The 17383-nt window shown below is 35.2% G+C and overlaps 1 protein-coding gene across 4 annotated transcripts in view; it reads left to right on the top strand.

Moving 5' to 3' along the window:
- Grik2 (glutamate ionotropic receptor kainate type subunit 2) overlaps positions 1-17383 on the top strand; it is a 560382-nt gene that overhangs the window by 193410 nt on the left and 349589 nt on the right. For all 4 annotated transcript variants that reach the window (XM_070011020.1, XM_070011019.1, XM_070011017.1 and 1 more), the window contains one exon: positions 14750-14917. In XM_070011020.1, coding sequence (XP_069867121.1) covers positions 14750-14917 — 168 coding nt within the window. The remainder of the gene's footprint in view (positions 1-14749; positions 14918-17383) is intronic.

Raw genomic sequence — 17383 nt, 5'->3', positions numbered from 1 at the left:
GTTTCTTTTAAATTTTTAATATATATTTTTATTGTAAAGATACATACAGAGGGGTTACAGTTTCATGAGTAAGGTAATGAGTACATTTCCTATCCAGCATTGTTAACGCTTCCTTTGTTTTTCCCTTACCATCCCTTCCCTCCCCACCTCCCCAACTCCTCATTCCTCTCCCCTCTCCCCTCCTAATTCCCCAAATTTGTAAAGTTCATTTTCAACATAATGTCTTTTTTTTTTAATTTTGAGAATACCATACAGAGGGGTTACAATTACATGGGTGAGATAAAGAGTACATATCTTATCAAGCATTGTTACCTCCTCTTTGTCGACCTATGTTTCTTTGGGCCTAGCTTACTTCATTTAATATAATTTTTTCCAAGTCTTTCCACTTCCTGACAAATGGGCAATGCCATTCCTTCTGATGGAGGCACATTTTTTTGATCCACTCATCTACTGAGGGGCATCTGGGTTGGTTCCATATCTTAGCTAGGGTAAATAATGTTGCAATAAACATAGTTGTGCAGGTAGCCTTAGTGTGGCCTTGTTTGTGATCATTTGGGTAAATGCCCAAAAGTGGAATTGCCGGGTCATAGGGGAGCTCTATGTGAAGTCTTTTGAAGAACCTCCATACTGCTTTCCAAAGTGGTTGAACAAGTTTACACTCCCACCAGCGATGCAGTAAGGTTCCCTTCTGGCCACATCCCCTCCAGCAGCTGTTGTTATTAGATTCTTGATTATAGCCATTCTAACTGGGGTGAGGTGGAATCTCAATGTTGTTTTGATTTGCATTTCTTTTACGGCTAGAGAGGTTGAGCAATTTTTCTGTGTCTATTGGCCAGTCTTATTTCCTCTTCATGGTTTCCCTTATTTGCAATAACTAGTACATGTGTAGGAGAAGCAGAAAAGGCCAAAAGCTATGTACATATTACCATATAAGATGATGTTAAGCAAAATGAACCCTAAGATAGGGACACAAATATCTTTTTTTCTTGCTATTGTTTCTAACATATTTATAATGTACCATGTGATTTTTTTTTGCTTTGTATGTTATTCCTCCACAGTATAACCCCTCTTTTCACTGTATTTGCTGTCGGTACCCTGCATCTTGTATATACATTTCTCTAATTCAGGCGGAAGGGAAAAAAAAATGCTTAAATAAGGATACAGGTTGACCCATTGCAGCAGTGGGTCACTATGTTGAAAAAAAACTTTACACCTTTGGTGGGGGAAAAGAGGGGTTGTGTAGTTGTGGAGATGGGAGGGAAGGGATGGTAGGGGCAAACAAAGGAGGAGGCAACAATGTTCAATAGGAAATGTACTCATTACCTTGCTCATGTAACTGTAACCCCTCTGTACAACATTTTTACAATAAAAATGTACAAAAAATAAAATGAGAAGAACTCATAATTTCTAATGTTTTTTGGAATCTTATAAAATTACTGGATGACACAACCTCATTGCTTTCTGTTCCTCACTTTTGGCTGATATACAGAAAAAGGAGATTGCACAAGAGCATCTAAGACACAGATCGTCACTGTTCTTGTTTTTAAAATTGGTTTCTATTTTCTGGTGTGATCTCAGCAAATGTGTATATTATGGCTGATATGAAATGGAGAAATTTCGTGATTTCATACAGAATATTCCAAATTTGAGTCCTTAGTCTGTCACTTTTACTGTATAATCTTAAACAAGTCTCTTAATTTTTCTGAGTAAGCCTCTTATTTCTTAGTCAAATGTTGAGCAGTACCATTGCTTTCCTCTCCCCCTGACAAATCTGCTGGCTTAGGGTGTGTTAATTACCAAGTGCTTTTGAATCATGATCAGTTCTTGAATTACTTTTCCTTTCCACACTACCTCTTTTTCTCCTTTCTCTTTCTTTGTAACACTATTAAGGAAACAAAGGAGGAGGCAAAAATGCTTGATAAGAAATGTACTCAGGGGGCTGGGAAGGTGGCTTAGTGGTAGAGTGCTTGCCTTGCATGCCTGAGGCCCTGGGTTCGATTCCTCAGCACCACATAAGCAAAAAGAAAAAAGCCAGAAATGGCGCTGTCGCTCAAGTGGTAGAGCGCTAGCCTTGAGCTCAAGAGCTGAGGGACAGAGCCCAGCCCCAGAGTTCAGGCCCCACGACTGGACCCCCCCCCAAAAAAAAGAAATGTACTCAGTACCTTGCTCATGTAACTGTAACCCCTCTGCACAGTATTTTCACAATTAAAAACTTATGAAAAAAGAAAATATCTAAAAGAACCTGAAAAACTTTTAAATAATTGCGCTTCATATTGCTAGAAGTTAGATATGATTGTTATAACCTTCTAATTCCAACACTTAACTTTTTATGCAGATATTCAGTTGTTATGTAATTACAAGGTCACCAGAAATCTGTGTTTACTTTTGTGTAGGCTCATATCAGTGTTATTTTTTACTAAACTTTTACTAAACTTGAAGAGAAAGCATGAAGAATGATTTTGTAGAGAGTGACTCATTAGCATAAAAATTTCAGAGGGTGGAAGTAAAAGATTAGGTTCTATTTCACATATGTACCTTGTTACTATACAGTAGAGTCAGATTTCTAGTCTGGAACGAGATAATAATTTTCTGGTGGATATAGCACTAACAGGAAGAAAAGACAGTATAGGCTAATAAAATCCATAGTTATGATTTCTGCTGTTCAGTACAAGGTCAATGGTTAATTAAGTCACTAGTAGTGGAAATTTGATCATGGATGAGGTCTCCAACTTTGTATTACTGAGCTCTCACTAAATGACTAGGCTAAATCATTATATTAACTTTGTCTCTTTCAGACAGGTACATGATTCACACTGGACTGACGGGGGATTTAGCTTGTGGTGTTGTAATAGTACTTTCTCGATATTATTAGATATTTCAGAAAACACAGTTTCCTCAGAAATAGGATTTCACCTTCCCTGTTTAGCTTGTCATGAAAATTAACTACAAAATGTCAAAGACCAGCAAAGGTCTTATAAGCGCCTTCAGTTACTGATCTATTAAATTATTCCCTCTTTTATTTCCATCAATGTTCACTGAGTACCTATGGGTTAAGTGTTTTCCTAGGTACTAGAGTTAAGTTGATGAAAATAGATGGAACAGAGTATGTCATGCTGTTCTGTCCACAAAGAGGTAAACTGAGGTCTTGAATACTTAATTGACTTGCTTCAAAGGCAATTTGTGACTGGAAAAGTCATAATAGAAACACAACCCATTGACTTTTAACTTTCTTTTGGTAAATTCACATATGCATAGTATAAAACATACAAGCATGATTTATTGTTACTAGCATTCATATTCATAAAAATTTAACAATGGATACCAGGGGAATTAAGGTGGGTAAGTTGCTGCCCATATATATACAAGGCCAGCTGAGAAAATCTTTTCCTGCTTTAGTGAAAAAATAAAAATAAAAGATCTGTTCACATTTATACCATTTTCTCAGGATCTTTGTCTTGTCCATAAAGAAATCCTCTCAGCTTTTCTGTAGACTATGCCTTGTGTCTTGTTTTCTCTGTCACTAATAAGTATGTGAATCGACAAAAAAAAAAAATGCTTTCAGTTGAATTAAGAATGTGGTATATCTATTATCCTCTGACAAATGTTAAATATGCATGAATGACATCCTGTAAATGTAGCCAAGAGTATGTGTGAGCCTTTAGGCTGCCTTCAACTAGGTCACGGCAGGCAGATGAGGAGATTCACTGGTCTGGTCTCATGTGGCTACTGGGAGGAATCCATTTCTGAAGGCTGAGTTAAAAAGGTTTCAGTAGTGGCTTATGTATATTTATAGTACTTGCATTTACTCTCTTGCAGTTCCCTTGTGTGAAGTGTTGGATCGAGGACTTGTGGCAGTATTAGATGAGACACAATGTTTTAACCTCTCCTCTCTTGTTAATTATATAAACATGTACACTCTCCATGGTGACCTGGGAATGATGATCAGAACATCTGTTACGATAAATGAAACAATGAATGAGAGTTGATTTTTTTGAATTGTCAAGCACTAAGAGTCATTCTTCTGATCGGTGGCTCTATGCAAATAGCAACATTTGAAAACGTTGCTGAGATTTGTCATTCTTTTTTAACTTTTTTTATTGTAAAAATAGGGTATAGAGGGGTTACAGTTGCATGAGTAAGGTAATGATTGCATTTCCTAACAAGCATTGCTACTTCCTCCTTTGTTTTTCTCCTACCATCTCTTCCCCTTCCACCTCCTCAACTCCCCTGCCCCTCAACTCCCCTGTCCCCCCCCCCGCCAAGTTATAAAGTTCATTTTCAACATAGTGTCTTGTACATATTATTGTTACAATGGGTCATCCTGTATCCTTATTTCAGCATTTTGTTATTTCCCTTCCCCTCCCCAAATTAGAAAAATGTATATACAAGATGCAGGTCACCGATAGCAAATACAGTGAAATTCTTTAACTTAGCAGAGGTAGAAAGAGGAGTTACATTTCATTGTTCTCACACTGTGCTGTTTGCTGTTTGTGGAATCAAATAGGTTATTTTTTATTGTGATTTACATAGTATTATAAGCATTATAGAGGCTATGGAAAGTCTCAGTGTGAAGTAATTAAAATATTAGAGTAACCTCAGACTAACAAGACATCTGAGCAGTAGTTCTTCAGCCTGGAGTCTGCATGCACTTGAGCATGCACTTGATAAATTTTGGCCTAAGCAATAAAAGCTATGGGGGACAAATTAATTATATAATTATTACTTTTTAATTTGTTTCCCCCGAAGGGAAAATATATTGAAATAATCCTTAAAAGCAGGTAGGGCCCATTAGTTTCTGATTTTTTTGCAAACTCTTTTTTTTTTTTTTTTTTTTGTCAGTCGTGGGGCTTGAATTCTGGGCCTGGGCACCGTCCCTCAGATCTTCAGCTCAAGGCAAGCACTCTACCACTTGAGCTACAGCACCACTTCTGATTTTCTGGTGGTTTATTGGAGATAAGAGTCTCATGGTCTCTCCTGCCCTGGCTGGCTTTGAACTGCGATCCTCAGATCTCAGCCTCCTGAGTAGCTAGGATTACAGGCGTGAGCCACCAGTGCCGGGCTGCAAACTCTTTTTATCATATCAAGATTCCTGTCTCAGAATTGTGACTTATGTAACTGTAACCCTTCTGCACATCTTCACAATAAAATTTAAGTTAAAAATAAAATAATTGTCAGTTACCTTTCCTTCATTGACTTAGCTGCAAAAAGAAGACATTAGAAAAGAGTATTTTAAAATTACTTCTCATATACTTGTTTTGCATCGATTTCTAAATATCTTTTAATTTCTTTTTTTTTTCTCATTCCACTCACAATTGATTTCCAATTTAAGCTATAATTTGATTGTGACTCCAAACAGCTGGGAAGAAAATTTCAGCCAAGTCATTTACACAGATTAAAGAAATATTGGAAAGTACTATGGTTGGGCAAGAGTTAAGCAATGGTTGGTCTAAGTCATTTTCTAAAACCAGATGATCTTTTTGTTTAACTTTCAAAGTCATTGTTTTGTACAGGTAAACAAATGGTTGTTCCAGCATTGGGGTATGATATTCTAAGAATTTCAACTCATTCTCTCATTTCATCCTCAATCCTACAAAGTTGGTTCTTGATGATATGAATAGCATAGCATATAAGGAACAAAACAGTTGTTTAAGGATACAGGTGGACCTGTTGCAACAATGAGAATTACAAGTTGTCATGTCCAAAACGAGCTTTACAACGTCGGTGCGGGGGAGGGGGGGAGAAGGGGGGAGAAGGAGAAGGATTCAGATTGGGGAGGAGGGGGGAGGCTGGGAAGGGATGTGAAGGGTAAACAAAGGAGGAGGCTGCAATGCTTGGTAAGAAATGTACGCATTATCCTGCCCATGTAATTGTAACCCCTCTGTACAGTATGTTCACAAATAAAATAAAATAAAATTAAAAAAAACAGATGACTCACCTCATAACACTAGGCAGAAGATTACAATGGGTTGTAAATAATTAATTTCAGGACCCCATCTTAAATTATTATGCAATATTACCTTTACTCTTTTAGCAATACATTATGAATGATTTCCATTTCAGCAAATGTACATCTGCCCTAATATTTTCATTCTTCTGGTGGTTTGCAGTTTTTTTTTTCTTGCGCCAATCCTCAGGATAAATACATTTAGATTGTATCTAGCTTACTTCATTAATAAAAATGTTTCTGTCACAAACATATTTGAACATGTGTAAATTTAGGATTATTTGTATAAATCTTTATATAATACATCTTGCCTTTCTTGCCAGTAGGAGTTTGTTTATTCACCATAATTACTTGCTATACACTGATTCCTTTATTCTTTATATTAAAGCAATTATGTTAATGTGAGAAATATTTATCAAGTACTTACTGTGTGGTAGACAGTCAAAAACTTGTGAATTCAACACAGAGCAAATGCTAAAGTGTTTGTAGAATGGCAATTCTCATTAGTAAGTGAATTTTAAAGAAAACACACCTTAAAATCCTGATTATAGAAACACAGTTTGCTTTTCAAGACATGTTTAGTGAGTGTGTATGTCTGTATGTTTTGATACATACTGAAAAATATATAATGAAAATTATGTTTGATTTACAAAAGAGAAAATAGAGATTGGAAGAAAGGGCTTGCTTCTTCAAACACAGGTTTGCCTTTTGTTTCCATTTATGTGATCTTTTTTTAAAAATCAGTACAATTAATGTGTGTGCTCTTGTCCCTCAAATAGTTGATGTCATATTTATTGTCCATAAGGAGATTGTTCTTGTAGCTCCCTCCCTGTTATCTCTGCTTGATCACTTCTATTTCTCTCTTGATATTGTTCAAGCATCTGCCTTTCTCATCAGTATGCCTTCCTTTTATGTCTAAAATTGCTAACATTTAAGTAGCCATTTTTCAATTTTCCTCTCAGTGTGTAGTATATTTACTTCAAAATTAATATGACTTGAATATGTTACTCTGAGACTTCCCCTAGAATTTTAAGGGTCCTTGTAGAAAGAAAAGTCAGCACCTATTTTCCATTCACTAATGAAAAACATGTTGAAAACAGTAGGCAGTATTAAAGTTAAAAGCTTATTTATTTTTTAAAATAAGAAATCACATTCACATACCCATGAACAACCAATGCCTGTTTAATGTCAGCATTACATTATTTCCTCCACTTGATTTCACTTTATATACCACCTTTCCCCTCATACTTTATGCTAGACTGTTGAAATTTCCCTTTCTGAAATCCCTAGTACAAGCTTGAGTTGAAGAAAATACAATAGAAGTAGAAGTATACAAGAGTACCCTCAATATTCCCTACACTGAAGGAGTGTTAAACCATACACAGTCTAATACATTTCTCAGATAAAATTTTTTCATTGCTCGTAGGACATACTTTATTTCCAATCTGCAACCATTAAACATACTTTGTAACTTTACACTGTACAGTTTTACTGGAGTCTAAGACACAGGGCAGGGAAGAGCTTCTAGATTGGACTGTGGTCCTCCTAGCACCCAATCCATTGTGGGAAGGAGCCTTTTGAAGACAAGGCTGCCCTTGTTTTCATCCCTCCTGATGGGTACACCAGATCCCTCACCAGAATGCTGAGGAAGACAGGTTCTGGGTCTTTTTTCTAGTTGCTGGTGTTGGAGCTATTTTTAGCACTGTCCACAAGGTCTCCCTGGGATTGGGAAGAAGAGGAGGAGGAGAAAGAAAAGGAGGAGGAGAAAAGGAAGAGAAAGAAGAAGAGGAGGAGGAAGTAGAGGAGGAGCTGGGCACATGGGATTCTCTTCTTGTGGAATTATTGGTCACATATTTTCATAATTTTATTTACCCTAAAATATTGATCAAAGTGCTAATTTGTATGCACTTTTACATACGTTTAAGTTTTTATTCATTTTTGAGGTCACGCGCTCAAAATCTAGGTGGAATTACTGGAGTTAGCTCTTTTATTATACTAGAAATATGTATTGCTTCTTGGCTCAAGAAAATCAAAAGCAAGGAGTGAATGCAGGAGGTTTCTCCTATTAATAGCACCATGAATGTTCATGTGTGAACTGAAGATCTATCATCACTTCTTTTCTAGAAAAGTCTTTCACACTAGTCACCTCCACTAGTCACTTTGTGAGTCACTGTCACAAGATCTGTCTTCATAACATGTCAATCATTAGAGTCCAAGTGTGCATATGTTTTGTTACCTGCATGGACCTAGAATTCTAAGATGCCACCAACTGCAAACTCCTTTTCAGAATATTATGGTCATATTTCATGTGGAGGGAAAACAATAAGAATTTCTTTTAGGAAATTAAAATTATATACACTCTTTTCTTTTTTATTTATTTATTTTTTATTTGTACAGAGGGGTTACAATTACATGGGCAAGATAATGAGTACATTTCTTATCAAGCATTGTAGCCTCCTCCTTTGTTTCCCTTTCCTATCCCTTCCCATCCTCCCCCCTGCCTCTCACCACCCAATACTTGTTTTCTTTCTTTTCTTTTCTTTTTGTCGGTCATAGGGCTTGAACTCTGGGCTGAGGCACTGTTCTTTAGTTCTTCAGCTCAAAATTAGCACTCTACCATTTGAGCCAGCACTACTTCTGGTTTTCTGGTGGTTTACTGGAGATGAGAGTCTCACAGACATTCCTGCCCAAGCTGGCTTTGAACCGTGATCCTCAGATTTCAGCCTCCTGAGTAGTTAGAATTACAGGCATGAGCCACCAGCACCCAGCTATTCTTTTATTTTTTTAATTGACATATAAAAACATAATTGTTGTCTATGTTAATGGGATATTGTGGAAATTTTAATACATGCATGCATTCATAATGAATAAGTCACATGAAAAATATTTATTTCTGGAGACATTTATTATCTCTTTATGTTGAAAACCTCCCAAACTCCTTATTCTTGCTTTTAGAAATGTACCATTTAGAAAGAGGAAAAGTATTGAGAAAACAACCAAAGTTCAGGTTGAAGACTTATAAGATTGCCCTGCAGGAAGCAGTACAGTATGGTGATTAAAAGATAAAGCTTGGCTTTGAGGTCTCTTGTGTTTTAATCCTGTGTCCACCCCTTGCTGAGTGTGCAACTGACCTTAGGCAAGATATTCAAGATGCTGGACCTGTTTCAAAGTGTTGTTAAAGCAGAACAAAATAGGTCCACAGAAGCAGGTTGCTTGAGAAATGAGTTAAAATACCTTGTGGCTCATAGAGAAAAAGGTAATTTATGGGCTCAATAATTTGGACAATTTAAATATCACAATTACATTTAGACTTAAAATGTTAAACATACATAGATGTGTACATAATTATGTATATATCCATTTTATGGTTAAACATATATGATTAAACATGGAACAAAAATAGAAGTAAAAGACTTCTCAAAAAAGAGGAGATGGGAGAATAGAAAAAGAAAGTGAATAATTTTGTAATACAATGCAAGTATGTGTATGAGCAGCACAGAGAAACTGATGATCAACAGGGAGTAGGGAAAGAAAATTAGACTGAGGGTTGGTGGGGAATAGTGGAAGTTAGTGTGCTGCTTGGGAGGATAGGGGAGGTTGAATACTGTGTAAATAAATTGCTTGCAACTATGAAAATGGAACAAGAAACCTATCAGGGATACTACTTTTTAGGGAGAAGTGTCAGAAAGTATGATAGAAAGGGTGGAATTAACTGAATATAGTGTAAACATGTGAAGTTGTAACAATGAAATCCCTCTCCATATAAATAAACCATTGAACTACATAAAAATCTATCTATCTATATATATATTGAAGATGGAAAGTGTAAATAAAATAAATTTCTTGATGAACACGGTAAGAAAGGAGTAGGAAAATGAAGATAAGGCTTAATGCTTAATGCTTAGGCAGCCACTGAAACATTTTAGAGAGTAGAATCCACTCAGGCTCAGAGGCACATTTTAGAAATGCAAACTGGTTGCAATCAGGAGAAAGAAGTCAAGAAGTCATATGGGAGTTGGAATCTATGAAAAATCCCACAGAGACACATTATTTATAAGTTGGTAGATGGTGCATTCTAACTTGGCCATGCACTTGAAAAGGTTTACAGTGACTGCTGTAGAAATGGTAGAAGCCTATAAATTATCAGGTGGAATAAAAGAGCAGGTCATTAACTAGTTCGACAATAGTCTTCAATTAGAATATTTATAAATTTATGATCTATGGCTTTGACAATAACTCATTGTGGCTCATGACTTTTATTACTGATTTGGAAATAGAGGCAAAACTATGTTTGACCTAAAAATGTAGGAAATAGAAAGCATTTCATATTGGCTTGTAGGTTTAACAATTTGCCATGACTTTTTTCTTTCTTTCTTTTTTTCTTTTTGGTCAGTTGTGGGGCTTGAACTCTGGGCTTGGGCACTGTCCCTCAGTTCTTCAGCTCAAGGTGAACTCTCTACTGCTTGAGCTACAGTGCCACTTCTGGACTTTCCTGCCTGGGCTGGCAGATCTCAGCCTCCTGAGAAGCTAAGATTACAGACATGAGCCATCAGCACCCAGCTTGCCATATTTTAAACTAAAAATGGATGTTAGAATAAGAATCTGAATAGACTTAATTAGAAAATTAGATCAACTCTTACTAAATTCTACTAATCAGTGGTACATGGAATTTTTTTAAATAAATGGAAATTAAGATAGTGCTTAGCAATCTTAATCTTTTTCAACAGCATACTTAAGATGAATTTTGTACTCTAAAACAAAAATCTACTATTCATTTTTATGTATAATTAAAGGAGCTCACAGTCCCATTATAATTTGTATGCTAGGACCACTTGTATTATCACATGGAGTGTTTTAAAAAATAAGCTAGGAAGAAAAGAAGGGTAAGAATAGTTATATGACAACCAAAAGATTTGGAATTTTTATTATTGTGGAAATATCATACAGAGGGATTACAATTACATGGGCAAGATAGTGAGTACATTTCTTACCAAGCATTGTTGCCTACTCTTTTGTTTCCCCTTCCCATCCTTTCCCCTCTCCACCCTCTACCCCATCACCCCCCATACCACCACAGTATATATACACAATGGAAGATTTGGAATTTTTGACCTTACTAAAAGAAATACGGTTAGAAGACGAAGTATCTTTTCAAATTCTGGAAGTAGATATTGTGTGAACTGGGCTTGAGTACATGCCGGTCAGAACAATTATAATCTTTAGGAAAGCAAAGGACTGATTAATACTTAAGGGAACTTGGAGTTATCTGGAGGGCTAAAGCACTACAGCAATCAGGTAATAGGTTCGTTCCTGGAGGCCCATTTGTACTTCGTAGAAGAGAGGAAAGACATTCTGAGTATCCAGAGAAAAGTTTAAGTATTGTGTAACAAATACTCATATACTCATTAGCTTTGATGACACACTGTTGACATTTTCCCAATTTTGTTATTATGGTATTCTTTATACGTGAGCACTTCAGTATGGATGTCCTATGAACAAATATATTTTCTAGTATAACCATTTTATCATCATTTGCTCAAGGAGTAAAAAAAATCTCTAATATAACTTAATATCCAGAACATTTAAAAAATGACTGGTTCATTGTATTTTATCAACATTAAAGAAGCTTAATGATTAGTATTCTTTGGATAATGATTTGCACAAAATTACAAACAAGGGGGTCACCTTTGTGTATAGAGGCAAAGTAAGTTCAGTAAAAAAATAAAATAAAATAAAACTGACTGCGAATACCAGCATACCTTCTGGAAGAACAATAGGTAATTTGTCATTCAGAACAGCAGTCCCTTTATTAAATTGAAAGACTGTAATGCAGTGATTGTACCCACTGTAAGATAGGATCAGTTTGCACAGTATCAGAGGTTAGATGTGAACATCCATCACAGGTTTATGAGTCACACAATCCGTACTGGTAGTTAAAATTGATCTGTAAGAGAAAGGCATTGGCTAGGTTTTGGAGTTGACTAATAAATCTTTCATTTCAAGGCAAGTAATGTTGTTCTTTTTCAAGTCAGAGGCTAAGATGAGAAAACTTTCAGCATCGGGTGTTCTCTACATCTCCAAAACATAGGTTGAACTATGCTTAAAAAAATTCTCATTTGTTTTCTTTCTTCAACAAACATGCCATAGTCCAGGAAGTTCTCTAAATTTTAATACAAAATTGGAATAAAGAACTGTAGGCATTTTATTGCTTGAGATAGGGGATAGTATAAAAGAAGATGGGTAAATCCTTCTTAAGTTAGAAGAAACCAACCAAATAAAAATAGAGCTGAAAGACTGATAATATTAGATAATGCTTCTGAAGCTGAAAAATCCAACCTTAAGTATGAGGAACAAGTAATAATATATTTGTAAGTCCACAATAAATATAGCATTTGAAAACCTAACTGAAGTAAGCCAGTCCCAAAGAAACATAGATCCTATGATTTGTTTCCCTTATTTACAATAATTAGCATACATCTGGGGTAAACTTAGCACATGAGCAGAATAATGACATAGCTGTGTACATATGACCATGTAAAATGATGTTAAGCAAAATGAACTCCAAGACATGGACACAAGATGTTTTACTTTGTTGTTGTTTTTAATATACTGTGTGATTTTTTGTTTCTTTTGTATGTTCTTCCCTCTATGGTATATCCCCTGCTGTCACTGTATTTGATTTTGGTACCCTGGTATTGTATATACATTTGTTTGAATTAGAGAAGGGAAGGGGAACAACAGAATGGTGAGACAAAGGACAAAGTAGATACCAATGCAACAGCGATACACAGAAGACAATATGTTGGAAATGATCTGGACAACTTGGGAGTGGGTGGGTCAGAGAAGAGAAAGTAGGAGAAAAATGAGAAAAGAGGTAACAAATTTGTCAAGAAATGTACTTATTACCTTACTTATGTAACTATAACCCCTCTATATATCACCTTGACAATTAAAAAATAAAACATTTAAAAATGTGAAACTGAATGAATACTGGTGCTAGAATGACTATAAAATTATTGATTTCTAAAATGCTGCTGTCCTGTAGTTCCTATATTTTTATGACTCAGCTTAGTATTTTGCCCAATTCTCTTTCCAATGAACACATGCTTATGACACTTCAGCATAAATTGAGTAAGTCTACAGACTTTCAGAGGAGATATATAGCATAAAATGAGTATCACTAGTTTTTCAAGTTGTATAAAGAGAAAAGGCTTCTTCAAATCATGTAAACATTTATTGTTTTGCAAATTCATAAACAGGGAGAAAAGTACTTGGCTATTTAATTTTTAATAGCATTTTTAAAATAAAAAAATCCTTTTAAAATAAAGCTAACTTATTCATTTTTCCAGAGTCAACATTGTAGATTTCATTTTCTGCTCTACAAAAAAAGCATATAAAACACATTTCCCTCAATTTCTTACTCATCTCCTACCTGCAAATTACAGGTAGTTTCCTCTTACTTCAGTGAATGAAGTGTCTTTCTCCTAGCACTTAGCCTATTTCCCAGGCTTTGGGTCTTGCCAACTCTTAAAATTTCCTTCCTGTTGGTTTTTTTCCTCATTGCAAATACATATGTTGTCTTTCTTATCATAAAAAATGCCTTCGAACTCTGAGATTTAGTATTCTCATTTCTCAACTCTTCTATTTTATGATACTTATTGATAGTGAAGTTTCATTTTAAAGCTTATTTTATTCATTGGTTAAAATCAATATGGGATCAAATAGACATCCTTATGCTTCCATGATATAAATTTCCATATGCCCACGATCTCTTTGGAGTTACAGCTCTTCAGAGTTAGAGGAGTTTTTATGTTTATTATATATGGATAGGTGGTTTGCTTGAAGTGTGGTCAATTGACATCCATGAATCAAAATACCTACTTGTCTTATTCAATGGAATTTTATGGAATAAAATTTAAAAGGGGCAAAGAAAAATGCCCTTCATTTTAGTCTCGCATTAGGTACTTCCCCTTTCCTTCTATTCAACAAGCCAACAAGAGAGAGTCTGTCATACAGAAATTTCAGTTGTCTCCCAGCTGAAGAGAGACCATTGATTCCAGGGAGGAGGAAGGGGAACAGAAGGAGGTAACTAGGCAGAAACACAGCTGGAATAATGTAGCAAATTGAAGAAACTTGTTTTCAATTATATGCTATGTTTTATGGCCCAAATTGCATGCTACAATGTTATTAATTAAGAGAGATGAATTGTTTTTGGAAAAGTATACATCATTTATATCAAGTGTGTCCTGAAAGGGACGTAGGAGTAAAATAAAGGGAGAAGTACTACTTAGTTCTCTTTATCCGTAAGTTTGCTTTGCAATTATTTTAGAATATTAACAAATGAAGTCTCATAAAAAATGGGCCAACGAATTCTGACTTCTGAGTTAATGAAAACAAATTTAATTCTGTTTTTTTCCCCATGCTAAGCTTTAGACTTGGTGTCATCACAAATAATTTATAATTCTGGGATTATGTGCAAAATTTGGGGGAATCATTTTCCTTACTTAAGACAACATTCATACATGCTTATGCCCTAAACTATGTCATTGTTAAAGACAAAAGAGAAAATCACATTTAAGTCATATTAAATTTTGGCAGAAAGACTAAGGTAGTTTGTTTAGTTTTCATTTATCTAAAGAACTGTATCCTAAAGTTCAAAGAAAAGTAAGCACAAAACTCATCCACTTAATAGAGAACATACATACACACACACATACAAATACACCCAGACACGAAATCCAGAAATGATCTGACATGATCTCTGTGTTGTAAGAGCTGTCTCATTATTCTCTCTTGTTTTGCTAGGAGGTATTTTTGAATATGTGGAATCTGGCCCCATGGGAGCAGAGGAACTGGCTTTCCGATTTGCCGTGAATACCATCAACAGAAACAGAACCTTGTTGCCCAATACCACCTTAACTTATGATACCCAGAAGATAAACCTCTATGACAGTTTTGAAGCATCCAAGAAAGGTAATTGGTAGATATTGGGGATTCCCAGCTTTTCTGAAGAGAGTTCTTTATTTGATCATGTACTCAGTACTTTGTTAAGAATAATTGCATGTGAAGAGTTCCTTTAAATATGTACCTAAGTTTTATTCAAGGAAGGTAAAATGATATAACTGTCAAAAAAATCTACTTATAAATACAGTTAAATCTAATATTGTCCACTTGTTTTTCTGCTATTGATTCTTCTGTCTTGTTATTAGACTATATCTAATTTTATAAGCCCACTAAAATAAAATAACTTCAGTGAATCTTGCCATTCTTAAATTTTGATTTTCATGATCAACACTAATCCCGTTATAGACTTACTGTATTTATTGACTACTTAGAAAGTTTTGTGGCTTCAAATGATCAGTCCGGCAGATTCAGACCTCACTCCTATAATTGTAATTATCTCTTTTTCCCTCTTTATTTCTTTCTGTCAGTCTTGAGGCTTGAACTTGGAGCCTGGACACTGTCCAAGAGCTCTTTTGCTCAAGGATAGCTCTCTACCACTTTGAGCCACAACACTATTTCTGGTTTCCTGTTGGCTAATTGGAAATAAGATTCTCACTTTCAAGACTAGTTTTGAATCACGATCCTCCAATCTAAGCCTCCTGAGTAACTACAGTTACAGGCGTGAGCCATCAGTGTCTTGCATCAATCCTAATTCCTTTAGAAGCTGAGATTAGGTAGGTCAAAGTTTGGGGACAGCTCATGCAAAAAGTTCAAGAAACTCCATCTCACCCAATAGAAGCTGGGTACAGTGGCACATACCTGTCTTCCCAGCAATGTAGGAAACATAAGTCAAAGGAATGCAATCCAAGCCTGTTGATTCAATCTAGGGATAAATTCAAGACCCTATATGGAAAACAATAAACCTCCAAAAGCCTAAAGATGGCTCAAGTAGTAGAATGTCTGCAATAGGTCCTGATGATACCCCAGCACTGCAAAATCTTAAGTAAAAAAAAAGAAAGTATTTCTAGAATACAAATTTAATATTTAATAGAATACAAATTGGAGTATTTAATATTTATGTGTGAAGAGTATTTATATATGAAGAAAAGCATCAGAAAGAACTAAACCAGTTTAAGGCATTTTAACCAATGAAGAGTCACAGTAATAAATGCAGTTGAGAGGTATTTCTAGTTAGTCTTGTATTTCTTATATACTCTTGTCTTTTGCATACTTAGCAATCATGTATAGATACGAACTTTAATAACTTAGGTTTTCTTAAAGGACTGCACCTGTTATTTCAAATCTCTCTCTCTCTAGCACTCTCTCTCTCTCTGTCTCTCTCTATCTCTCTCTGTCTTTCTGCCAATTCTAGACCAATTCAGACCATTTCAGTTGCTCCATTTGCTTTCTCAGGTAGTGTTCCACCACTAGAAACATTCTTCTAGCCCAGGTTTTCTTTCTGGTTATTTGTAGAAGGAGTCTTGTGGACTGTTTAACTCAGGCTGGCTTTGAACCACAATCCTCCTTTTCTGATATTCCTTAGCTAGGATTCCTGAGTAGTAGTGAGAAACCTGGGCTTGGCTGGCACTTCATACTTCTAATCAATGTTTGCATTTAGGTAATGATAATATTGTTTTACTAGTACCTTGCACTAATAAAAATGTGCATAATTATTTGAAATTCTAAGTTGGTGAATATTTCCACTAAGATTATTAATATTAATAGCAGGTGATAAGGAAGTGTTGCTCAAGATGAAAGGAACCTTCTTTTCCCCCAGCTGCTAACTTGTGTTTATCAAAGCTCTCTTCTGCCTGCCTTTTGAATTCATATCTTTATGAATACAAATATATTTTCACATTTCAGAACCATGAGAGGGTAATGAGAGGCTTAGAGAGCTGATAGGAGAAAAAGGTTAAAGTTGATAATAAAATGCTACATTTGTCATGACAAGTTCAAAATAAGTCATTAATTGCAAGACAAGTGCCTTTGATTAGTGGCATAGTTCATGACTATTTTCATTAGGAACAAGAAGCTCTGCCTCTAATGAAAGCATTCAGAATATGATGTGAGTACAATATGGATAAAATATTAATAGATTTCTTTATCAAGATTTCAAAGGAGTAGCATAAAAATACAGAATACTATGCCAAGAATACTTTAACAAACTTAAAAGGTGATAAATTCATCTTATTTCCAAAGTGTTCTAAAGAATTTGTCATCCATTAAAAACCCACTGGAAATAAAACATATCCATTGACATTGGCTTGAAGCTAGGAAAAGCTAATAAAAGTGTCTGAGTACCTTTTTAAAGGATATTATTATAATGTTGAATGCAATTTGGATCTTGTTTGTTGAGCTATTATACCTTATAGAATGCAGAAACAATTAATAGAGTGATATGTTGGAAATACAATGTAAGGGGAAAATCCATTTTCAAAGTATACAACTAATTTTAACTATTGTATTGAATTAAAAATATAAGATCACAAGATTCTG

This window comes from Dipodomys merriami, unplaced genomic scaffold, assembly GCF_024711535.1.
Source record: "Dipodomys merriami isolate MVZ:Mamm:240054 unplaced genomic scaffold, mDipMer1.0.p SCAF_8, whole genome shotgun sequence".
In the NCBI taxonomy this organism is placed as follows: domain Eukaryota; kingdom Metazoa; phylum Chordata; class Mammalia; order Rodentia; family Heteromyidae; genus Dipodomys; species Dipodomys merriami.
Note: the sequence above shows the minus strand (reverse complement) of the source record. Positions and strands in the feature narration are given on the sequence as shown.